Here is a 26939-nt window from a genome sequence, read left to right as displayed (position 1 = left end):
GATCGGAACCGAATTTCCAAGGAAGCATCGTTTCATTGAAGTTGGACCCAGTAAGGACATACCCCCAGCTCTCTCACAGCGGGTGGTGGGGAGGGGGTGGCGTAAGATTAAATGCAATGCTACGGCTTGAATGTGTCACCCCAACACATATGTTGGAAACTTCATCTCCAAATTCATGCTGACGGCACTTGAAGGTGGAAACCTTGGGAGGTTATCAGGTCTTAGGTTAGATCATGAGCCTGGGCCCCGGGGACAGCATTAGTTTATAAGAAGCAGAAGAGACACAGGAGCCAGCGCATTTGCTCTGCCTCCTAATCTATAGGATATACTCCTCCATGTTGCTATACAGTAAGAAAGCCTCACCAGATGCCAGTGCTCTGCTCTTGAACTTCCCAGCCTCCAGAATCATGAGCTAAATAAACCTCTGTGCTTTATAAATGATCAAAGGTGGGGCATTCAGGAACATACAGCCAACAATGGACTAAGACATAAGTCAAGGGCCGGGGAGACCACTCAGTGGATAAGACACTTGCTCTACGACTCTTAAGTATATGAGTTTGGTTCCCACACCCCAAAGAAAAGCTAGAAGCTGTGGCAGGTTTCCATAATATCAGAGCGTCTATAACAAGAAGGGAAGCTGAGATGAGAGAATTTTCCAGAAGCTGGAACATAGAGGAATGAACAACACGAGACCCTGCCTGAAAGCATGGAAGGCGAGGATCTTAATAGAAAGTTGTCCTCTGACCTACATGTGTGCACCGTGGACTGTATATACACACACACACACACACACACACACACACACACAAATTTGCACACACACCCCCACAGAGGTACAGCCTCTAGCCCAGGCTGATGTGGCACTCAATTCTATAGCCCCAGGCTAGCCTTGAACTCAGAGTGCTCTGCCTACCTCTGCCTCCCAAGTGCTGGGATTAAAGTGCGCCACCATGCCCGGTTTTCCTGACTTTTGAACATGACCGAAGAATGCATCAGATTTAATTAGCTCAGTATTTGAAAGGTGATTTGATACATTTTTGTTTGTTTGTTTTTCAAAGTAGGGTTTCGCTCTAGCCCAGGCTGACTTGGAATTCACTATGGAGTCTCAGGGTGGCCTTGAACTCACAGCGATCCTCCTACCTCTGCCTCCCGAGTGCTGAGATTAAACGCGTGCGCCACAATGCCCAGCCAAATGTTTTATTTTTATGGACAAGGAATTAGCATGGTCTCTTTCACTGATGGATAGATGGCCTTGGAATAAACCAGTGTAAGAAGATTTCTTAATCCAACTTAACAAAGCCCATGGCCTTTGCCTATTGTCGGAAGGCCAACTTAACAAAGCCCATGGCCTTTGCCTATTGTCGGAAGGCTGTCTGCATATGTTCAGCCTGTATTTCCATGTCAGACCTGGTAGTTTGAGCAGATGTGACAAGAGGAAGATCCTTGGGGAATTTCTGTGTGTGTTTCCAGTAGGGCGCTGGTGACCTAGCCTGCCTTCAGAAGCCCAAAGAGGGAAAAGGGTCAAGAGGCAGAGGTAGGAGGATCGCTGTGAGTTCAAGGCCAGGCTGGAAGTACACAGTGAGTTCCAGGTCAGCCTGAGCCAAAGTGAAACCCTACAGAAAGAAAGAAAGAAAGAAAGGAGGGAGGGAGGGAGGGAGGGAGGGAGGGAGGGAGGGAGGGAGGGGGGGGGGAAGGGGAGGGGAGGGGAGGGGAGGGGAGGGGAGGGGAGGGGAGGGGAGGGGAGGGGAGGGGAGGGGAGGGGAGGGGACGGAGGGAAGGGAGGGAGGGAGGGAGGGAAGGAAGGAAAGAAAAAGGCCACAATTGACTATGGAGCAATGACTGATTGGTAAGCAGCTTATACTGGATAAAGAGTTGACTAGGATTTTGGGACGCCTAAATTATTAGAGATTCTATAAATTTAGGATCTTTTTAGGTACCATTTAATTAGTAAGCAACATATTAAATTTCAAGTGCCTATTTTAAAATTTGGAGCCATTTGCAAATAGGCTCAAATCGAGCATTTTTAATAAGTCAGTTATTAGGAAACCTAGATTGCTATGTACCTAGATCATGAAATAAAACCCACTTGGTTGTCTGAGCTATAAAATATAAAAACCAATTAATCCTATGGATAGCTCAAAATATAGGTGTGGGCTGGGAAGATGGCTTAGCAGTTAAAGGGACTTGCTTGCAAACCCTGCAGGCCTGGGTTAAATTCCCTAGTACCACATAAAGCGACATGTGTAAAGTGGTACATGCATATGGGGTTTATTTGCAGTAGCAGGAGGGCTGGTGTGCCTGTGTTCTCTTTCTCTTTATCTCCTCCCCACCTCTCTATTCTCGCAAGTAAATAAAAAAATATTTTTAAAAAGAAAAATGAAAATGTAGGTAGGAATGTATGGGCCCATAGACTCCCGTGTTTTTTGATCAAGAATCAAGCTTGTAACTTGTATCCCCATCAGCCTGGTGCAGATTTTGGAGTCCAGGCCTGCAGTGTGTGGAGAACAGTTTGAGCTCTGGCTGTGTTGGGGTATCGGCTGTAGGTGATATCTCTCTGCTTGGATCTGTGGAAGTGAGCCAGCTTTTCCCAGCAGTGATGGTGTTCACCTGGAAATTGCAATTCCTTTCCTTCCACAAGACGCTTCTGGACCAATGTTTGTCCAGCAATGTGAAGCTAATTGCAACAGGAAGGAATCTTTGAAATTCATAAAGTATTACACAAAGCTTGGCTTCTGTCAGTTCTCTGAGAACTTCCTATGTCCCACAAACTGTTCTCTTTGGACAGAACCTGCTGAGGTCCCTTCAGAGGTGACATACCCCAAAGGTGAGGGAAAACAGTGTCCTTGACAGAAAGCATCAACTCACATGTATAAAGTGTATACAAAATTGAGGCTGGAGATATGGTTGAGTAATTACAAACACTTCTTGCACAAGCATGACACTCTAAGGAAGCCCGAGATGGTAGATCTTTATTTCCCCAGAACCCTCATAAGTAACTGACATGATTATACACGTCTATAACCCCAGGCCTGTGGGAAACACAGACTATAGAATCTCTGGAGGTTGCACAGAAAAGCAAAGTTCTAGAATCAGTGAAGAGACTCTGTCTCAATGAAACAAGCAGATGAATGGGGACACCTGATGTTCTCCTCTGGCCCATGTATGTGTATGTGCACATGTATGTGCACAGGGCCTACATCTGCACACACATGTACATACACCACACACATCACACCTACTACATGCATGCACATGAAAAAGATCTACAACACGAGACTTTGACAGCAAGTATTAGACTAAGTTAACTTCCCAAATTTAGCTTTAAATAAAAAACAAATCACTGTTTTATTAACATGTCACTTTACTATAGGAAGAATATGGGTGCCTCATTAAGTTCTTCCTTCTCATACTATAGTCAAAATGTCTGTCTTTGTGGGACATGTTTCCTTATTGTAATTAATTATAAACAAAACATATGTAAGCTATGAATATAAAGTACTAAAAAATGTCTCCACATGATCATTTAAACAAAGTTTTAGAAAATCAGGCTAATTCTTTCCTGAGGCAGTAAAATGTCCCAAGCAAAAAGGCAATAAATCTTATGGAATTGAAAGGAGACATGTAACTTTGCAAGGTCTTAGAAAAATAATCATTCAACAGAAAAAAAAAAAATTGTAGCCTTGGGTACAATTTGACTGTTGTATAAATTTCCTAGCTTGTATCTCCATATATTTATACAACTATTACAAATAATATTTATTTTTTAAATTTTATTTATTTATTTATTTGCAAGCAGAGAGAGAGAGGTAGAACAGAGACAGAGGGAGACTGGGCACAGCAGGGCCTCTAGCCACGGCAAACGAACTCCAGATGCATGTGCCCCTTGTGCATCTGGCTTACATGAGTCCTGGGGAATCGAACCTGGGTCTTTTGGCTTTGCAGGCAAATGCCTTAACCACTAAGCCATTTCTCCAGCTGCAAATAGTATTTAAATGTTAGAAAATGTACAAGAGGAGATGAGGAGGTGGCTCAGTGGTTAAAGGCACTTGCTTGCAAAGCCTGCCAGCCCCAGATTCAATTCTCCAGTACTCACATAAACCAGACTCAGAAAGTGGCACAAGTGTCTAGATTTCATTAACAGCAGAAAGAGGTTCCGGTGCACCTATAAATTCTTATTCTCAAGCTCTTTCCCTTTCTCTCATAAATCATTTTGAAAAGATTTTTATTTATTTGCAAACAGAGAAAGCTGGAAAAAAGAGAGACAGAGTGAGCAAGCCAGGACCTCCAGCCACTGCAAATGAACTACAGACACATATGCAACCTTGAGCATCTGCCTTTACATGGGTACTGGGGAATCAAACCTGAGTTTCTAGGCTTTGCAAGCAAGTGCCTTAACCTCTGAGCCATCTCTCCAGCGTAATTTATTAAAAAAAAAAAAAAGGAAAAAAATGTGCCAGGAGATAAGGCATCTAGTTAGCACATTTCCTAAAACTTAGCTATCCTCTGAACCTATGAGAAATAAATGTATTGCTTTGTAAGTCAATGGCTAATTGCATTCAATTTAGGGCTGGCTTTTTTTCCCACTAATACAGAACAAAATTGCCATCAAATACAGATATCTGAAATTAATCTCCTTTCACAACAGAAGAAAAATCTATTTTTTTAAATTTTTTTATTTTGTTTTTATTTATTTACTTGAGAGCAACAGACAGAGAGAAAGAGGCAGTTAGAGAGAGACAGATAGAGAATGGGTGCGCCAGGGCCTCCAGCCACTGCAAACAAACTCCAGACGCATGTGCCCCCTTGTGCATCTGGATAACGTGGGTCCTGGAGAATCGAGCCTCAAACCCAGGTCTTAGGCTTCACAGGCAAGCACTTAACCGCTAAATCATCTCTCCAGCCCGAAAATCTATTTTTAAACAATGAGAAGCTAGGCATGAAAGCTCATGCCTTTAACCCCAGAACTCAGGTGGCAGAGGTAAGAGTATTACCATGAGTTTGAGGGCACCCTGAGACTACATGGTGAATTCCATGTCACCCTGAGCTAGATCAAGACACTACCTTGAAAAGCCAACAATGAAAAAATAAATAAATAAAAAGAGTGTTTTTCTTCTGAATACCAAGTTATTTCTCTAGAGCCTTATTAAAACTATTAATGTTGATTTGATGTTATAAAAGCAAGACGGGGCTGGGATGGAGAGATGGCATAAGTGGTTAAGGCACTTGCCTGAAAAGCCTAAGGACCTATGTTCCACTCTCCAGGTCTGACGTAAGCCAGACACACAAGGTGACCCAAACATGCAAGGTCACACATGTCCACAAAGTGGCACATGCATATGGAGTTTGCAGTGGTGGAAGGCCCTGGCGTACCAATTCTTCCTCCTTTCTTTCTTTCTTTCTTTCTTTCTTTCTTTCTTTCTTTCTTTCTTTCTTTCTTTCTCTTCCTCTCTCTCTCTCTCTCTCTCTCTCTCTCTCGTAAAAAAATATGAAGGGGGGGGGACTTGGTGGCTCACACCTTTAATCCCAGCACTACAAAGGCAGAGGTAGGTGGATCACTGTGAGTCTGAGGACACCCGGAGAGTACATAGTGAGTTCCAGGTCAGCCTGGGCTAGAGAGAAAGAGATCTGACCTTAAAAAGCTAAAAAAAAAAAAAAAAAAAAAAAAAAAAAAGTTATACTCAGGCATGGTGGCACATGCCTTTAATCCTAGTACTCAGGAGGCAGAGGTAGGAGGATGGCCATGAGTTCGAGGCCACCCTGAGACTATATAGTGAATTCCAGGTCAGCCTGAGCTAGAGAGAGGAGACCCTACCTTGAAAAATGGAAAAACCAAAAAAAAAAAAAAAAAGTTACAGAAAAATGAATGAAGGAATAGCTAAAGCAAGAACACTTGCATGATGCTGTTTTTAAAAACTGACTGGGCTGGGGGGCTGGAGAGATGGCTTAGCAGTTAAGATGCTTGCCTGCAAAGCCAAAGGATCTCAGTTCAATTCCCCAGGACCCACGGAAGCCAGATACATAAGGTGGTACCTGTATCTGGAGTTTGTTTGCAGTGGCTAGAAGCCCTGGCATGCCCATTCTCCACCCCACCCCCCCCCTCAAATAGATAAATAAAATAGAATATTAAAAAGAATTGATTGGGCTGGAGAGATTGTTCAGTTTGTTAAGGTGCTTTCCTGCAAAGCCTACTGACCCAGGTTTGATTCCCCAGTACCCATATAAAGCTAAATGCACAAAGTGGCACATGCATCTGTAGCATGTTTATAGTGGCTGGAGGCCCTGGCATGTCCATTCTTCCTGTCTCTCATCTCTTCCTCTCTCTGCTTGTAAATAAATGATTAAAAATATTTTTAAGAGCTGGGCGTGGTGGCGCAAGCTTTTAATCCCAACACTCGGGAGGCAGAGGTAGGAGGATCGCCATGAGTTTGAGGCCAACCTGAGACTACATAGTGAATTCCAGGTCAGTCTGGGCTAGAGTGAAACCCTGCCGAGAAAAACAAAAAAGAAAAAGAAACATATATACATATAAATATCTTACATATATATATATATATATGTGAATACACAAAACAACAATGGCTTAATGATCAGAACTATTTACTGTCCACTCTAATTGCATCTGGAGTTCATTTACAAGGGTTGGAGGCCCTGATGAGCTTGCTCTCTCCCTCTCTCTCTCTTTGCTTACAAATAAATAAAATATTTTAAAAATTGATGAAACTGTCAAAATTTTGATTATTTTTTTTTCATAAAGAAAAATTGGTTTTTGAGTTTCTAAGCATGAGACAAAAAACAAACATGCAGAGAAAAAAATTTTCCTGATTCTCAAGAAACAGCGTAGCACATGAAGTGATCCCAAGTGATGAGTTCTACGCTGCCGCACCTCAGTAAATTTAACATGTTTCCACTCCAAGACGTTTACAAGTTAACCTTGTGTTTCTCAGACGAGCTCCTCAGTCAGAAACAGTGGAGAATATAAAACAACCACATGCAGAAAAGGAGAACGCACAGCCTCCCACAAGATACTTGGGGAATGCAGGCTTACTTTTTGCAGTTTGGGCCTAATGGATCCTTTTACCTGCAGCCCACATCTCGGTCCTCCTACCTCAGGTGCCATGCTGGTGGTTTTATACCTTCCTGAAAGGGGCATCAACATTTACAGACTCATCCTCATTAGCTAAAGGGGGACAGCCGGTGTAGAGCCATAAGCGTACCAGTAAAATGTCTCTGGCACTTCCTACCAATAACTAAGGGATTTATTTGAATTAATAACATCCTCATTTAAAAGATCTGATAGGGGGCTGAGGATAGCTATGAAGCCTAAGGACCCAGGATCAATTAGTGCCCACATAAGCCAGATGCCCAAGGTGGCACATACATCTGAAATGCATTTGCAGTGTCTAGAGGTCCTGGCATGCCTGTTTTCTCTTACTCTATCTGCCTTTCTCTCTCTCTCCTCTCTCTCATTCTCTCTCAAATAAATAAGTTTTAAAGAAGTATATTATGGGAGGTGGCTTAGCGGTTAAGGTCCTCGCCTACAAAGCCAAATGACCTAGGTTCGATTCCCCAGGACCCACATAAGTCAGATGCACAAGGTGGCACATGCATCTGGAGTTCATTTGTGGTGGCTGGAGGCCCTGGTGTACCTATTCTCTCTCTCTCTCTGCTTCTCTCTCTCTAAAATAAATAAATAAAATATTTTTATAAAGAAAAATAAATAAATATTTTTTAAAGTATATTATAAAATACCTGATAGGCATGCTTATCTGACCCTCACGCCTTCCTCTTGGATGAGGCAATAGCAAGCAGAGACAAAACCACTTAAAAGAAAATTGTAGCCGGGCGTGGTGGTGCACGCCTTTAATCCCAGCACTTGGGAGGCAGAGGTAGGAGGATCACTGTGAGTTCAAGGCTACCCTGAGACTCCGTAGTGAATTCCAGGTCAGCCTGAGCTAGAGTGAGACCCCACCTCGAAAAACCAAAAAAAAAAAAAAAAAAAAGAAAAGAAAATTGCTCTTCCTGGTGGTCTTGTCCAAAGCTGATGCCCCACAATGGAAAGAGAAGGGACTTTAGGATTCAGTTCTTCTCCCAAAATAAGAGTTCACTGTGCCCAACTTCAACAAAGTATTTACACTTCATGCCAATTCCCAGCCCAATCTAAAGGTGTTTCCAATCATAATAGTTAATAAATGTCATTGGGTAAATACTCACTGACTTTTACACTTCAACAATTCTAAGAGGGCAGGTCATATCCACTAGAGTTCTTTATCCTTGAAACCTATTATTGTTTCTTGACTGATTTCCTGAAATCTTCCTATTTTGTAACTATTGTACAGCAGACCTTTTTTTCTTTCTGAATGTGACATTCATTTTGCTCTAAAAGTATTTTCAAAATAAAAGTTTAGTACCCACTGACTGGCATGTCCCTTTAAAACTGAAGAGTCTAGAATACCCAAGTGTTTCTTGTATAGTCGAAAATTTGGAGACATGTGCAAAACCTAAAGTATGCTTCAGACACACCAAGCAATACACTGTATTCACCAAAACCCATGACCAAAGGGGAAAATGACAGAAAGGAAGTATTGGTAATGTAAGTAAGGATTACATGTGAACAAAGGACTTCAGAAATAATTAGTTTCAAATTAAAATTTCTTCTGGATTAATGTAACTGTTGAGCTTCATAGATAGGGAAGTTGATAGGCAGTAAGAAAAAGCAGAAGTCTATGGAAGTCCACTGGCCTGGGATTTAAAAAAATAAACTCTATCCCCTTTCCTACCAGTGAGAGGAGGAGGAGGCTCTGCAGACAGAGGGAGGGGGCAGGTCTGGGGTCTACCTTGCAGTAATCATAGAGCAGGCCCAGGGCAGTGAGCAGAGGCTCTACAGGCAGTAAGAGGAGGCTCTGCAGACAGAGGGAGGGGGCAGGTCTGGGGTCTACCTTGCAGTAGTCATAGAGCAGGCCAAGGGCAGTGAGAGGAGGCTCTACGGGCAGAGGGAGGGGGCAAGTCTGCAGTCTACCTTGTAGTAATCATAGAGCAGGCCCAGGGCAGTGAGCGGAGGCTCTACAGGCAGTAAGAGGAGGCTCTGCAGGCAGAGGGAGGGGGCAGGTCTGCGGTCTACCTTGTAGTAGTCATAGAGCAGGCCCAGGGCAGCAGCACTGTCCTCGTCACCATTGATGCTCATCATGGCCTTAGTGGCAGCTGTCAGGGGATTTTCCAGGTACGACTTCCAGGCCTCATCTTCACTGGTGTAGGCTCTTCGGGTATTGAACGGAGGGTCACTGGGCATGGGCACTAAGGCCACGAGTCTTTTATTACTGGGAAAAAAGAAACAGAAATGTGAGACTTGATATCAGGGAATTTGCCATTTTTTACTAATAATACGCACATCACGTGGAAACAGGTAATGATTTGTATTTTCCCCACAATAAAGAAGATTAAAATGACTGTCATATTGCCTTTATAAAGCTCTTGACTTATGTTTGTGTTGTATATGAAAAGTAGTAGTAAACAAAAGTAGTAATAATCCTTAAATGATAGCTTAATTAACATATGTCTCCTTCAAACTTGACTTTCCATATCTGATCATTCCAAGTAATTTAATCATTCTTTATTAGTGAGGACCAGACTACAACCCTGTGAGAACAGATTTCATTAAACTTAGTTCTAATTAAAAAAAAAAAACAAAAAACAATGGGCTGGAGAGATGGCTTAGTGGTTAAGCGCTTGTCTGTGAAGCCTAAGGACCCTGGTTCAAGGCTCGATTCCCCAGGACTCACATAAGCCAGATGCACAAGGGGGCGCAAGCATCTGGAGTTCGTTTGCAGTGGCTGGAGGCCCTGGAGCGCCCACTCTCTCTCTCTATCTGCCTCTTTCTCTCTCTGTCACTCTCAACTAAATAAATAAAAATGAACAAAAAAATTTAAAAAAAAAAACATTGATAATGTGTAATCAATACATTAACGATCCAACATTATTTAATCAAGTTTAGTCCAGCTTGAAATTACTAGCAGGGCTGAAGAGATGGCTTAGCGGTTAAGCGCTTGCCTGTGAAGCCTAAGGACCCCGGTTCGAGGCTCGGTTCCCCAGGTCCCACGTTAGCCAGATGCACAAGGGGGCGCACACGTCTGGAGTTCGTTTGCAGAGGCTGGAAGCCCTGGCGCGCCCATTCTCTCTCTCTCCCTCTATCTGTCTTTCTCTCTGTGTCTGTCACTCTCAAATAAATAAATAAAAAATGAACCAAAAAAAAAAAAAGAAATTACTAGCAAGTTATGGGCCAATCTAAGTGTCTTAATTACCAACGGTGATACTAGCTACTCGGCCAGCACAGCGCAGTGCGGACAGATACGCCTGCACACTAGGATGTGGAGCAAAGAGAACGAGCCTGACTGCAGCCGTGACTCCCAGATACGCTATAGGCTTCTGCTGTATCTACAGGATGGAGAAGCCGCCGTGTCTAAAGGTGAGTGTGCTAATGAGTGTGAAACACCCAAAGACGACGACAGCACCCTGGCAGTTCCCCATGACGGGGTCCAAGGTGTCAAATAACAGAGCCTGGAAAAACTTTGTCACTCATTTCCTGGCCCTTTTCTCTTGTTCACTGAAATGGAACCAAAACGGAACAAGGACACATTGTGTTTGAGTAACACCCAATTTGGCACACAGTAAGATGACAAGTGACATGGCCAGCGACAATAACATCAATAGTATTCCAAGGAAATTCAGCCACCGAGACCATCAGATGGCCATGCAATTATAAAAGAGGTCCCTTTGGGCTGACAGTCCCTTAAGACTTTCCAGTGGTAAACAGATGTCCCTTGACCTACTCTCTGGTGGAGAACCCGTATAAGCCCTCCAGGAAAGTGGGTGGCCCGCTGCTGTGCATGGGTGAGAAGTCAGAGAATGGCATCAACATTGGTACGATGTGCTAAGGGTAGAGGTGAAGCTGGTACAAAATGAGCGCTTGAGAGAGAGAGAGGGGAACTTCAGGCTACACAGTCTTCAGGCCTCTGGTTTGAGCACTCCGTGGCAGCAGTATGGTGGAAGTGAGAAGAAAGGAAGGAACAAAAAGAACAGAAAGGAAGAAAGGGAAGAGAAGCAGGGAGGGAGGGATAGAGGGAGGGCAGGGAAAGGATGAGAGAAAGAATATTAAGGCAACTGCAAGTGAAGTGTTGGGTTAAAGGCACACAACGCGGTTTTTTTCAGTACATGAGACAAACTCTCACTGACCATCAGGCAGTGTGGTGACATGGAGTTGCATGTGCTCTGAAGTGAGTCCCTTGCTCAGTCACCTACAGTGGAGGAAGGCTACATGGACATCTGAGTTTCTCCTCTCTTAAGTGGGACCCACAACACCTACCTCCTCGCCTCACGGTGTGGAAGAAAAGATCTAATAAAAATAGGTCCAGTAAGACACACAGTGCTCTGCAGGTAACAGGTATCACTTCCAATGCCCAATTCTGTGTTCCTATAAAGTGTGCGTACATATCAACTTTTAGTAGTTGGCTATAATCTAAAAGTACTGAAGAAGTATGGAGAGATGGCTCAGTGGTTAAGGCGCTTGCCTGTAAAGCCTAATGACCCAGTTCAATTCCCCAGTACCCACGGAAAGCCAGATGCACAACGTGATACATGCATCTGGAGTTTGTTTGCAGTGACTATTGGTGTCCCTATTCATTCTCTCTCTATCTCTGCTTGAAAATAAATAAACAAAAATATTTTTAAAACATTAAGTGTTAGAGATAATGATTAATCACAGGGGAGCCAGAGTTGCTCATTTAACAGTATTCCATAAGGATTTATTGAAAGTCCAATAGGTGGCACTCACGATGCTGGCTGTTGAGTGTTGAGTGATGACCAGTTCACACGCTGTCACCCACATAGCTCAAAGTCAGCAGGCTAGCGTGAGGACTATGACACCAGGGCCCAGGAGTGAGAACTGAATGGACAGTGCCAGGAAGGCTCGTGACAGAGGGACGAAGCTAATCAGTACATGCAAGAGAACTAACATTTGGGCTGGAGAGATGGCTTAGCGGTTAAGTGCTTGCCTGTGAAGCCTAAGGACCCCGGTTCGAGGCTCGGTTCCCCAGGTCCCACGTTAGCCAGATGCACAAGGGGGCGCACGCGTCTGGAGTTCGTTTGCAGAGGCTGGAAGCCCTGGCACGCCCATTCTCTCTCTCTCCCTCTATCTGTCTTTCTCTCTGTGTCTGTTGCTCTCAAATAAATAAATTAAAAAAAAATGAACCAAAAAAATAATTAAAAAAAAAAAAGAGAACTAACATTTCTATACAGATCTCATAGGGAGGAACGTGCTGGTCAGCACTGAGAAGGGAAGATGTGGGAATATTTATTTTTACTATTTTAATTATTTATTTGAGAGAGAGAATGGGTGCACCAGGGCCTCTAGCAACCACAAATGAAATGCTGATGCATGTGCCACCTTGTACATCTGGCTAATATGGGTACTGGGGAATCAAACCTGGGTCCTTAGGCTTCGCAGGCAAGCACCTTAACTGCTAAGACATCTCTCCAGCCCAGAATATTTTCTTTAACTAAAGGACGTATCTCAAGCCAGGCATAGTGGTACACTCCTTTAATCCAAACACTTGGGAGGCAGAAGTAGGAGGATCGCTGTGCGTTCAAATCCAGCCTGAGATTACATAGTAAGTTCCAGGTCAGCCTGGGCTAGAGTGAGACCCCACCTCAAAGGGGGAATAAAAAAAGAATATATTTGATAGTATTGAATAGTGGAATTTTCTTATAAAAGGAACACATCTGCATTCATTTTGGAAAGTCTGCTGAGGGAATTTACATAAGTATCTCCATGTGGTAGAAAATTACTAATGAAACCAAATCCAGTTAGAGCTGCAGACAGAAAATGTTGGTGGACTCCTTACAGGCAGAAGCAATGAGGTCACTGGGGAGAAGTAAGGTCTCAGATCATGATGGCACCAGTGTCCCCTTCCACAGTTGTTGAGGTCACCCTGGGTACCTGGTCTACATCCTTCATTTGAAAGTGCTACAGAAAATTCTGAAGCTCATTCATTGCTTAGGAGAGTTTAGATATCAAGCATGTTCCCTGAAATGCTCAGTCCAGCAGGAACAAGTCATGACCCTCAGGGTACAGATGCTCCAAGAGTCACAAGGCGATTCAAACTTAAAATACAAGCCATGGGTTCTGCTGTGCATCATCAGAAAGTCAGGAAGAACCCAGATGTGGTGGCGCACGCCTTTAATCCCAGCACTTGGGAGGCAGAGGTAGGAGGATCACTGTGAGTTCAAGGCCACCCTGAAACTACCAAATGAATTCCAGGCCAGCCTGGGCTAGATGAGACCCTACCTGGAAAAACCAAAAACAAATTAATTAATTAATAAAGTTGGAAAGGTTAGAGTAGAATCGTCATATGTGTAGAACCATCTGTTTTGCAATGATCTCTCCACTGAAGATGACAACGTTACTCTGACCCACACCTTAGAGAAGCATCTACTGCCTTGAGGTGGCTGTTATTTACAGCAGTGACTAAGTGCCAAAAGTTTAGCAGGAAGCCCCAAGCACAGAGATCATCCCAGGTGGTAGCCCAATTGATTCAATAGAGACATCGTTTTCTTCCTTAGAATCAGACTCCATCCTGGTGTGACTCGTGAATGGACAATTCCATCCATCTGGTCCTGTAGAGAGACTCACTTGTGAATTTAGAAGTTTAATCAGAGGTACCTCTATGATGAAACTGCTGATGAATGCTTGCATGAGAAATGGAAAACAAATTATTCACCATTTTCACAATTTTAATAGCCCAAGAAGCCTTTTACGCACTCCTTTTCAACGATGCAGACTTTGTTTTATTCTTCATAAATTATAATCTCTCTGATCTAGAACACTGTTGAATGGTGTTTGGTTTAATAAAAAGAACAAAAATAATCTCTCTGTTATACTGAGAAAAAAAAAAGTCGTGGACTTGTAAAGAAATGAAAATTCAGAGTTTTTACCAAAGTTAGGAATACTTTCTGAAGCTGTCCTATCATCACTCATTGGAAATGACAGTTCTAATTCTGCTGTAGTCATTTCGTGGGATCTTGCTGTTGTTGTTTTTGTTTTGTTTTTCAAGGTAGAGTCTCACTTTAGCCCAGGTTGACCTGGAATTCACTATGTAGTCTCAGCGTGGCTTCGAACTCACGGTGATCCTCCTACCTCTGCCTCCCGAGTGCTGGGACTGAAGGTGTGCACCATCACTCCTGGCCAGTCACTTCTTACTCTCTTGGGAAGCTCTAAGTGCATGATACTGTGAGTGACCTTAACCCAGAACTGTGAACAACTAGAAACTTGACCTCTGGGTGCTTCTTTGGAAAAAAAAAAAAATGCGGATGAGTGCCAGGGCATTCACAGCCAGGCTTAGGCTGTGTTAGATCACTCTCACTTGTTTCCTTTGGGCCATGACTTCCTTATAGAGAGCACAGTTAGAGGACCAGGCAGCAGCTGAAATGGTAAAAGCGATGGAGCAGTCAGTCTCCGGCCGCAGGCATCTTTCCTGCAGTAATGGGAGTCACCTGCACAGAGTGCTTTGCTGAGGAGAAGTACAGAAAACATCTTAGAAACCCAGACTGAAGTTAGACACTTCCATGTTAAGCATGTCATCTAGATCCTGTAATACGTATCTGATTATTTGTTTGCAGAAAATGGTTATAGGTTCAAATCCTGGCCCTGGCACCCACTAGCCCAGGAACCTTTCTGTGTCTCGCCTTTGTTATTTGTGGATGACTTAACGTGCAAATCCAATGACAGAAAAGCGTGTGATGCTCCCAGCAGAGGGTCGGGCACAGAGGAAAGCCTCTGATTTAAGATTGGGAAAGAGCAAGATAAGGTGGGAAAGTTAAACATTTTATCTTCAGCATTTACCAACACACCTCAAAGCCTCCACCGCCATCCCTAGCCTTTCCTATCTCTGTTGATAACAACTCCATTCTTACAGCTGCAGCATTTACATTCATCCTTAATTCTTTACATTCTTCCATTCACTTCATTAGAAAATCCCCATTGGCCAGGCGTGGTGGCGCACGCCTTTAATCCCAGTACTCAGGAGGCAGAGGTAGGAGGATTGCTGTGAGTTCGAGGCCACCCTGAGACTCCATAGTGAATTCTGGGTCAGCATGGGCTAGAGTAAGACACTACCTCGAAAAACCAAGAAAAAAAAAAAGAAGAAGAAAAAGAAAAAGAAAATCCCCATTGATTCTCCCTTCAAAATAGCCCCAAAATCCAACTGTTTCTCAGTACCACACTACTAGCACCCCGAACCAAGCCACCAGCACCCCGCTCTTCCATTACTGCATTGTCTCGTTGGTAGGCAGTCTCCCATAAGTCTCATTCCTCCTTTCCTCCTAAGACCATTTTCAGTAATGGTGACATACTGCATATGGAGCTGCCCCATATGACAGACAGTGTTCTAAGCACCTTACACAGGTGAAGCTACATATTAAAAAAACAAAATCTGGACTGGAGAGATGGCTTAGTGGTTAAGCGCTTGCCTGGGAAGCCTAAGGACCCCGGTTCGAGGCTCGATTCCCCAGGACCCACATTAGCCAGATGCACAAGGGGGCGCACGCCTCTGGAGTTCGTTTGCAGTGGCTGGAGGCCCTGGTGCGCCCGTTCTCTCTCTATCTGCCTCTTTCTCTCTCTGTCTGTTGCTCTCAAATAAATAAATAAAAATAATAAACAAAAAAATGTTTTAATCTGGAAATCAGATACAGTTATTGTGCCCTTACGGAGATGAGGAAATCACTAACTCACCCGAAATCAAGCAGCACTGAAACGTGGATTGCATCCCAGACTACGAGCAGCCTTCCCACTCACCAATTCTAAACTCTACTTTGATAATTAACTGAGTTCGTATGCGTAAACCATTAAGGCAGTATCCAAATTCTGGGTAACAGAGAAATTGTACAGAGGAAGAAAGAGGTAATTTATCAAGGTTATTTGTTGAATTCCAAGGTTCTCTAACATTCTAGAGTGTAAATTATCAGACAGATAATAGTTTATTTTTGGTTTTTTTGTTTGTGTTTGTTTGTTTGTTTTTTGGTTTTTCAAGGTAGGGTCTCGCCCTAGCCCAGGCTGACCTGGAATTCACTATGGAGTCTCAGGGTGGCCTCGAACTCACAGTAATCCACCTACCTCTGCCTTCCAAGTGCTGGGATTAAAGGCATGCGCCACCACACCCGGCTCCAGGTTTCTTTTTTTTTCAATGTTGTTTATTTTTTTGTTTCTTTGAGACAGGGTCTCACTCTAGCCCAGGCTGACCTGGAATTCACTATGGAGTCTCAGGGTGGCCTCGAACTCCTGGCCATGCGCTAGGCTGTTTTGTTGCCATGTTCAATTCATGCAAGGCAGGCACTCCACCACTGAAATATACGTGAGGTGACGGGTAGCAATTCCTTATTCACCTTTAGTTTGACCTAACCAGAAGCCACTTGTTTTAAATGTAAAACAAATAATTCAATTAATTAAAGTATAAAATAAAGAACTCAGAAACAAGTACAGAACTGTTTTTTTTTTTTTTTTTTTTTTTTTTTTGGTTTTTCGAGGTAGGGTCTCACTCTAGCCCAGGCTGACCTGGAATTCACTATGGAGCCTCAGGGTGGCCTCGAACTCACGGTGATCCTCCTACCTCTGCCTCCCGAGTGCTGGGATTAAAGGCGTGCGCCACCACGCCCGGCTCCAGAACTGTATTTAGAACATAACTAAAAATATGATTCTTAAAGGAAAGAATTATTTTTATCACCAAATTCGTTTTGAGATTTAAAGAGAATCTGACTTTCTGAGGAACTTCCACCGCTCAACCCTCTCATGGTAGGAATGCAAACACAAAAGCAGTTCGCAAGCCTTCAGGGCCCTCTCTCGGGCTGACTTCTAATATTATAATAGCCAATGGAGTAAAGGGAAGTTTTCATGCAGTTAGTTCTTTTCATCAGAAAGAAAACAGAAGAAACTGGCTTGTGGGAGAAGCCAGTGTTAAGGAGGCTGCACTCCAACTCTGGGGTAGGAAAAGTTAGCTCACAAGTGAGACCTTTTCCCACCGAGCCCTCAAAACTCAAACCAGAATCTGCGGGGTGATGGCCAACTAGCCCCTGTACAGTAACACCCCCCCAAGAAACTTAACTACACAGTCCCTTCTGGGGCCACAGAGAGAAATAACATGGTAAATGAAATGCCCCAACTTTAAACTGTCAGGGCTAATCCTAAACGGCATCTTAATTGGATTTAGAAACACCTACGATATTAGTAGAGCACACCTCTGGTGTGTGTGAGAGATGACTGGAGAAGTGAGGGACACGGCCCTGAATGTGGGCACATGTGTGCAGATGGAAGACAAGGGCTGGAAGCAGCGGCGGGTTTCTATAATCCCAGTATGCTAGTGGCAAAACGGGAGAATTCCCTGGAAGCTTGTGGTGACTACAGAAGAAAAAAAAAAAAAAAAAAAAAAAAAAAAAGGCGGATCTGGGCTTAGTGGTTAAGGTGCTTGCCTACAAAGCTAAAGGACCCAGGTTCAATTCCCACATAAGCCAGATGCATAAGGTGGCATATGTGTCTGGAGTTCCTTTGCAGTGGCTAGAGGCCCTAACATGCCCATTCTCCTTCTCTCTCTCTCTCTCTCTCTCTCAAATAAATAAATAAAAATTAAAAAGAAACAAAAAGGAACAGAGCAGTTATCCAAAGCGAGAAACCACGCTTTGGGCTGGAGAGATGACTTAGCAGTTAAGGCACTTACCTGCAAAGCCAAAGGACCCAGGTTCGACTTCCCGGGACCCATGTAAACCAGATGCACAAGGAGAAACCCCACTTCATAGGAGGTAGACAGACAAGGTCAGACCCAAAAGTTGTCCTATTGACCTCACAGGCACTGTGGCACACACACACAAATAAGTAGTTTTATTTTTTTTTTAATTTTTTATTTATTTATTTGAGAGTGACAGACACAGAGAGAAAGACAGATGGAGGGAGAGAGAGAGAATGGGCACGCCAGGGCTTCCAGCCTCTGCAAACGAACTCCAGAAGCATGCGCCCCCTTGTGCATCTGGCTAACGTGGGACCTGGGGAACCGAGCCTCGAACCGGGGTCCTTAGGCTTCACAGGCAAGCGCTTAACCGCTAAGCCATCTCTCCAGCCCAGTAGTTTTATTTTTAAGTTTTAAATCAATGGTAACAATCACTAGGATGAAGATAGGTTATAGGAATTTTACAGCAGCAATTCCATAGCAGGATTGCAAACCCCTAGAGAGGTCCCTTGGACACTTCCAAGGGTCCATGAAGAAATAACTATTTTCATAATAATACAAGACCTATTTGGCTCCCTCACTGTGCTGACCAATGGTACAAAACTAATGATGGACAGAAGTTCTTACATGAGTCAGGTTCCAGTATCAAACTATACTTAAGGTATTATTTTTTTTTTCTTGCCACATATTCAAAAAAAAAAAAAAAAACAGAGCTGGAGTTGGTCTAGTGGTTAAGGTGCTTGCCTGCGAAACCAAGGGACCCAGGTTTGATTCCCCAGAACGCATGTAAGCCAGATGTTCAAGGTACTGCATGTGTCTGGAGTTAATTTGCAGTGGCTAGAGGCTTTGGTGCACCCATTCTCTCTCTCTACCTGCTTCTGTCTCTCTCTCAAAAAAGCAAATTAAAAATATGTAAAAAGATAAAAACAAAACACCCAAATGCTAGTTTCACTTGAGAATGTCCATGATGAAACAGGATAGCATACTAAATTTGTTCATCTGGAACTGGGAAGGCACCTTCTATGTCTAATAAAGAAGGAGTGGGAGTTCCAGGAGAAAGCGCTCTACACACTGGAATACAGGACTGAATCAAGGAACAGTCCTTGCGGGAGTGATTTGGATTTTTCTAGCTGCATTTTGATAGGGAATTCCTTTTTTTTTTTAGGTAAGGTCTCACTCTTGCTCAGGCAGACCTAGAATTCACTATGTAGTCTCAGGTTGGCCTTGAACTCACACCAATCCTCCTATCTCTGCCTCCCAAGTGCTGGGATTAAAGGTGTGCACAACCACGGCCGGCGGGAATTCCGTTTTTTTAAATGAAGGAATGACAGGCTGATAAACGATGTATTCGAACTTTAAAATCCAAGTGACATTTTCCCAAAATAAACCGAGCAAGCGTCTACCACTTCAAAGGAAACAGCTGGATAGCACTTGTTGCCAATGATAAAGTTGAAGTTTTCAGGCAAAACAGAATATGTGAAAATGTGCATCCATCACTACGGATAGTTTCCTTTAATACAAATTTCCTGGTGACGTCTGTGGGGATATGAATGGGTGTAAGTTTTCACCATGAGATCAGGAAGAATGTTAACACTTGGGAGATCTGAGTAACTTAGTGAACCAATATTGTGAAATGCCAATGCCTAGCATGACAAAATCCAACAGGCAAAAGATTTATTCAAAGTACAAGACAGGCGTAAAGGTGTTAACGTAACACAGCATTGGAAGTTCTCCATAGGATTTCCATTTCCACATTGCGATTAACCTTTTAAGAAATTACCACTTGCCAAATTTGGGGGCAATAGCAAAGAATATCTGTAATTACCTGAGAAGACCATGGAAGTATGTTTTCTTTTTCCAGTGTTAGGTAGGAAGCAAGATTCCCAACCAAAATTACATTTTTTAACAGAATGAATAAAGTTGTAGATATGAGAATCCAGTAGTCATCTGATATGTCTCACAAAGAATTGCAACAATGTCAAAAAAATATCATGTTCTAGCCAGGCATGGTGGCACAACGCCTTTAATCCCAGCATGGCGGTTGGGGGCGGGGGGAAGAAGTAGGAGGATCGCCGTGAGCTCGAGGCTACCCTGAGACTACATAATGAATTCCAGGTCAGCCTGGACCAGAATGAAACCCTACCTTGAAAAAAATAAAAATAAATAAATACATAAACAAGGAAAAAAGATAAATCATGTTCCTTCCTGATTTATTTGTATGTTTTGGAAAGTCTAGTTATTTTTAATTTCAAATAATGTGGCTTTAACATGCAACAGGTTTATAATATTATTTTAACTGAATCATTAGTAATTTTTAACTTTTCACACAAAGTGCCACATATGTCTGGAGTTCATTTACAATGGCAAAAGGCCCTGGCATACATATACACTCTCTCTCTCTCTCTCTCTCTCTCTCTCTCAAATAAATATATAAAAAAATAAAAGATGGGCTGGAGAGATGGCTTAGCAGTTAAGCGCTTGCCTGTGAAGCCTAAGGACCCCAGTTCGAGGCTCGGTTCCCCAGGTCCCACGTTACCCTGACGCACAAGGGGGCGCACGCGTCTGGAGTTCGTTTGCAGAGGCTGGAAGCCCTGGCGCGCCCATTCTCTCTCTCCCTCTATCTGTCTTTCTCTGTGTGTCTGTCGCTCTCAAATAAATAAATAAAAATTTAAAACAATAAAAGATACCTTAACTTCCAACTTTTTTTCCTTTGTTTGTAGTGATGGGATGAAACTTAGGATGTCGTGCATGTTAGGTATTTATTCTACCACCAAGCTACACCTGAGCTCCTCACAAAAACCACACAAATACACAAATACAAGCGCAAACACAATACAGTGCGTTAGAGCTACAGAGACAGCTTAAACAGGTTAAATGTTTGCCCTGCAAATGGAAGAACCCGAGTTTGATCCTTGGTGCACGTTTGCAATCCCAGCACTCAGGAGGCAGGGGCAGGAGGATCCTTGGCCAGACATTGTAGCCTGCCACATGGGTTCCGGCCCAGTGCAAGACCAGAGCTGGGAGGCAGCAACAAGGCATCCCTTGGGCTTGCTAGTTAGCTAGTATTAGCTGAATCAGTGAGCGTCAGCTTCAGTGAGAAGGCCAGTCTCAAAGTAAGGTCAAGAGGGCTGAGGAGATAGCTCAATGGTTAAAAGCATTTGCTCACAAAGCCTATTGGCCCAGGGTTCAAGTCCCCAGCCACCCATGTGAAGCTGGATGGATATTTGTTTGCAACAGCAAGAGATCCTAGTGTGTCCATACACGTTCGTGAGCGCACACGCACACGCATATAAATAAAAATCAAAAAAAAAATAAATAAATAAGGGGGCTGGAGGGATGGCTTAGCATTTAAGGTGTTTGTCTGCAAAGCCAAAGGACAAGTTCAATTCCCCAGGACCCACATTAGCCAGATGCACGGGGGGGGGGGGGGTGGCGCAGGCATCTGGAGTTCGTTCGTTTGCAGTAGCTGGAGACCCTGGCATGCCCATTCTCTCTCTTCTTCTCTCTCTCTCTCTACCTCTTTCTCTGTCAAATAAATAAATAAAATAAAATAAATAAGTAAATAAGGGATCTGGGGAGATGGCTCAGCAGTTAAAGGCACATGCTTACAAAGCCTGATGGCCTGGGTTCCATTCCCCAGCAGCCCATGTAAAACCAGATGTAAAAAGTACAGCAAGCATCTGGCATTCATTTGCAGTGAAGAGACCTTGGCACATGTGCACAGGCATAAATAAATAAATAAATAGGCCAATCTTTGTTCCATCAGAGCTTTTATAGATAAAAACACAATTGCAGATGTGACAGGTATTGCAGAAAAGACACACAGAGCTAAAAGAGAATCTGCCAAGGGGGTCTTGTGACAGCCATGATCATCTGCTAGCCCTCTCTAAATCTAAATCTATCACCATTGGTGTGTGGAGGTAACACTTCCCTATGAACTCCTTCTAGCCAGCAATTGTGCATGGCGTGACATTGAGGCAGGCATATTATTAGGACACAGAGGGGCTACCACACAACATTCCTTCCTCCCCCTCTCTCTCCTTCTTGGTGGACAGCCTCACAGCTCCTCTGTTCTTCCAGGTTCTTCCTCACATCATCGCATAGATGATACTGCTAATAAAAGTCTCGCATGTTTAATATATTTTTTTGTTCATTTTTTATTTATTTATTTGAGAGCAACAGACATAGAGAGAAAGACAGATGGAGGGAGAGAGAATGGGCGCGCCAGGGCTTCCAGCCTCTGCAAACGAACTCCAGACGCGTGCGCCCCCTTGTGCATCTGGCTAACGTGGGACCTGGGGAACCGAGCCTCGAACCGGGGTCCTTAGGCTTCACAGGCAAGCGCTTAACCACTAAGCCATCTCTCCAGCCCAGTCTCGCATGTTTAATCCTATTTTCAGCTCTTCACCTCAGAGAATCCAGATGGACGTAGGATCTAACTTAGGTGGAGATGTGCCTGCGAAAGTGACCCAGGCTGAGCCGGACAAGGAAGGGAGAGGGGGGCTCTCATCAGATGGGGTGGGGAAGGAAGGCGCACGGGGGAGTAACATCTCAAGGTCCCCGAGGCATGGAGGAACCGCTGCCAACACTGCACTGAGAGAAGGGCCGTCAGCTGAGAAGGGCCGTCAGCTGAGCCACGTTTCACGGAGGAAGAAAGCAGGGTCTAGTGAAGCTCAAGACATCAGCAAGGGCCGATTACGCAAATATTTGGAAGTAATTCTTAGTATTTTAAAACTGCATTCTAAACGCACAAGGTAGAGTCTTTGGGAAACAACCTGATCAAATGTGTGGATTTTTTGTTGTTGTTGTTGCTTTTGGTTTTTTTCTGTTTTTTTTGTTGTTGTTGTTGTTTTTTCGAAATAGGGTTTCACTCTAGCTCAGGCTGACCTGGAATTCACTAGTCTCAGGGTGGTCTCGAACTCATGGTGATCCTCCTACCTGTCTCCTGAGTGCTGGGATTAAAGATGTGCACCACCATGCCCAGCTCAAATGTGTTTTAAACAGATGATTCACGCCACAGTCGATAGAAGGAAAGAAGGCTGCTGAAAAAGAGCTAGAAGAAATAAATTCAGGATCCTTTTCTACATAATAAAAATACTTTTTAAAGGTCTCTCTCAAGACTCCCTTACTTTTTATTAATATTTTTATTTATTTATTTATTTGAGAGAGAGAGAGAGAGGCATATAGAGAGAATGGGTGTGCCAGGGCCTCTAGCTGCTACAAACGAACTCTAGATGCATCTGGTTTACGTGGGCCCTGGGGATTCTAACCTGTATCCTTTGGCTTTGCAGACAAGCATCTTAACTGCAAAGCCATCTCTCCTGCCCTCCTTTACTTTTTTTATCTCAATGCATTTGATATTTTATTCTTCAGTTATTGAGGTTGACGTCTTAATTTTTACTCTTTGTATTATGTCTTAGTGTGTAGTCTCACATAGTATGTGAGTTGCAGTATTCAAAATTAATAGAGGAAACAGGGCGTGGTGGTGCACATCTTTAATCCCAGCACTCGGGAGGCAGAGGTAGGAGGATCACCATGAGTTCAAGGCCACTCTGAGAGTACACAGTGAATTCCAGGTCAGTCTGAACTAGAGTGAAACCCTACCTTGAAGAAAAATGAATAAATAAATAAAATAAAAATTATGTCTGAATCATGAGCAGAAGGGGCGGGAAACATTTTGTGTGTGTACACACAGTGCATTGATACACATGTATTCACATACTTTTATGGAGGCACACATATGGGTGTGTGTGCAACATACTTAGGTTGAACATGCCACATGAACAAGAGCAACGTGGAATGAAGAGACGAGAAGGGGGAAGGAGACCCACTGCGCAGTACGATCACACTGACGCGCTGACGTAATTCTGTGTGCACATAAAAGTATATACAAGTAGGGCTGGAGAGATGGCTTAGCGGTTAAATGCTTGCCTGTGAAGCCTAAGGATCCCGGTTCAATTCCCCAGGACCCACATTAGCCAGATGCACAAGTGGGCGCATGCGTCTGGAGTTGCTTTGCAGTGGCTGCAAGCCCTGGCGTGCCCATTCTGTCTCTCTTTCTCCCTCTCTCTCTCCCCCTCTTTCTCTCTGTCTGTCACTCTCAAATAAACAAATAAAAATGAACAAAAAAAAGTGTATGCAAGTAGAGAAGCTTCAAGTGAGGCAGAAAGGAAGGGAGGGAGGAGGCCAAATGAATTCCTCTGCTAATAAATGATGTTGGACTTAGGAGTTAGTTTCATTTCACTTGTTTGTTGGTTTTTAAATTAGACCCATTAAAATAAATTCCAGACTTTTAGTAGTTTTAAACACAAACACAAAAACAATAATAATAAAGAACATGTGCGTAAATCTTTAATCTGATCTTGGACTTGGGAACAATTACTTACGTATAAATATTTTGTGGTTTTTGTTTTATTTTTGTTGTTGTTGTGTTTGAGGTAGGGTTTCACTCTAGTCCAGGATGACCTGGAATTCACTCTGGAGTCTCAGGGTGGCCTCGAACTCACAGCGATCCTCCTACCTGTCTTCCTAGTGCTGGGATTAAAGGTGTGCACCACCACATCCATCTTAGGTATAAATATAATGGAAGAGTCTGAAGAAAAATTGGTAACTAACTACTTAAATCATAAAATGAATCAAGATCTCACATGAAAGGCAACACAATGAGGCTGCATCACAAGCCCTGTCTCTTAAGAGACCTTAAAAATTGTATGTATGGGGCTAGAGAGATGGCTTACTCATGAAGGAGTTTGCCTGCAAAGTCCAAGGACTCGGGTTCAATTCCCCAGGACCCACATAAGCCAGATGCACAAAGTGGTGCATGTGTCTGGAGTTCATTTTCAGTGGCTAGAGGCCCTGGTGCACCCATTCTTTCTCTCGCGCTCTCACGCTCTCTCTTGCTAATAAGTAAATAGATAGATAAAATATTTTTTTAATTTTTTAAATATATGTGTGGCGTTAGCACACAAACACACGTTTCTCAAAAATTTACCAACTGCACAATGAATGAGCACAGTCCCACACCATATATCCCAACAGACGGGCTAATGTCAAGAAACAGAATCTAGGGCTTGAGAGATAGCTTAGCAGTTAAGTGCTTGCCTGTGAAGCCTAAGGACCCCGATTCGAGGCTCGATTCCCCAGGACCCACATTAGCCAGATGCACAAGGGAGCACACACATCTGGAGTTCATTTGCAGTGGCTGGAAGCCCTGGTGTGCCCATTCTCTGTTTCTCTCTGCCTCTTTATCTCTCTGTCTGTCACTCTCAAATAAATAAATTAAAAAAAAAAAAAAAAACAGAATCTGGGGCTGGAGATTTGGCTTAGCAGTTAAATCACTTGCCTGCAAAGCCAAAGGATCCCGGTTTGATTTCCCAGGGCCCATGCCCATGTAAGCCAGATGCTCAAGGTAGTATATGCCTCTGGAGTTAATTTGCAGTGGCTGGAGGCCCTGGCGCCCATTCTCTCTCTCTCTCCCCTCTCAAATTAAATAAATAAAATATATTTAAAAGAAAAAAAGAAACAGAATCTAGTATCAATGTCTCTCACTCACAGCAACAAAGGAGACAATTAAATCTGCCAAGTATGGAAAGGTCTTTTAATATCTTCCCAGTAAGGAGTAAAGCCCAAAGAGGGACAAATAAGTGCTTGGAATTCCCTCTGCAACAGGTTGTCAAGCCACCATGACCTTTTATAATTTTTTTTAAATTTTATTTATTTATTTATTTAAGAGAGAGAAAGAGGCAGAGAGAGGGAAAGAAAGAGAGGAAGAGAAAGGGCACACCAGGGCCTCCAGCCACTGCAAATGAACTCCAAGTGCATGTGCCCCCTTGTGCGTCTGGTTTATGTGGGTCCTGGAGAATCGAACCAGGATCCTTTGACTTTGCAGACAAATGCTTTAACCACTAAGCCATCTCTGCAGCCCTACCATGACATCTTAGCAATGATGGGAACCACGGGGATCTTTCTAGTCTGGGAGAAGAAAGGCAATGCAGCATGATCTGACCCGAGCTGTCACTAACTGACCCTGCATTGATCAGCACATAAAAAGATAATGTTTGGGGGGGTGGAGCTATGGTTGAGGGGCTAAAGGTGCTTGCTTGCAAGGCCTGATGGGCCAGGTTCAGTACCCCAGAACCCGCATAAAGCCAGATACACAGAGTGATACATGCATCTGGAGTTCCTTCACAGTGGCTGAAGATCCTGCCATGCCCATTCACTCTTTCTTATTCTCTCTCTTTCTCTGCTTGCAAATAAATAATATATATCTACATTATTTTATACTGGGGGCAAGCAATGGGAAATGCAAAAATAAGCTAGGAAGCAGGAGTTAGCAAAATGGTCGAATCCTTTTTTTTTTTTTTTTTTTTTTTTTTTTTTTTTGGTTTTTCGAGGTAGGGTCTCACTCTAGCCCAGGCTGACATGGAATTCACTATATATGGAGTCTCAGGGTGGCCTCGAACTAACAGCAATCCTCCTACCTTTGCCTCCCGAGTGCTGAGATTAAAGACATGTGCCACCACACCCCGCAGAATGGTTAAATCCTTTAAACCAAACACACAAAGAAAGCCAGAACGGATGAGGAGGGTTCCACCGAGCGAAGGGAAGATGGTGTTTCAGCCCTTCCTAGGGTTCCCAGAACAAACTGATCATTGGGTGATTCTTGACATGGGTAGCTCCTCCTTGGAGAAAAACGCACAGAAGAGTTCAGGAAAATGATGGCATGCCGTGAACAGAGCGCAGGCTTGCAGGAAAGAAGCCTGCATTATAAAGTGAAGCACGCCAGGTCGTGCCTAAAAGCTCTAGAGCTTTCAGGCTCCTTTTGAGTCAGCAACTCTCCTTCAGTGGTTAGTGTTCAAAGCCAGGGTTGGCGGAAAGAGGATCCAACTTTGTTCATCTCTTCTACTTGATATCATTACTGTGCAGAACTGCGGAGTTCATTCCCAGATGCCAGCCTAATCAGCCGGTTAAAAAGGGATTTGAGGTCTTAAGAGGCATCAAACCCTTCAGGAATTAGAGCTGTTTAACCACAGTGATTGTGATCCTTCTCAGACAGTCAGACAGACTTAAGAGTCTGAGAGAAGACAAAGTATCAATGTTGTGCTTTTGATAGTATTGGATCATCTATGAAAACTTCATCTTTTCTTTGAGAAAGTGAGTGCTTTTAAAAAAAAGAATCAA

General features: G+C 43.4%; 1 protein-coding gene across 1 annotated transcript in view; it reads right to left on the bottom strand.

Annotated features, from left to right (window-relative positions):
* Positions 1-26939, bottom strand: part of Grhl2 (grainyhead like transcription factor 2) — a 177976-nt gene that overhangs the window by 120776 nt on the left and 30261 nt on the right. The window contains exon 2 of the mRNA XM_045143555.1: positions 9119-9314. Coding sequence (XP_044999490.1) covers positions 9119-9314 — 196 coding nt within the window. The remainder of the gene's footprint in view (positions 1-9118; positions 9315-26939) is intronic.

This window comes from Jaculus jaculus, chromosome 2 (genome assembly GCF_020740685.1).
Source record: "Jaculus jaculus isolate mJacJac1 chromosome 2, mJacJac1.mat.Y.cur, whole genome shotgun sequence".
Lineage (NCBI taxonomy): Eukaryota > Metazoa > Chordata > Mammalia > Rodentia > Dipodidae > Jaculus > Jaculus jaculus.
The sequence above is the reverse complement of the archived record's forward strand: the minus strand, read 5'-3'. Positions and strand labels throughout refer to the sequence as shown.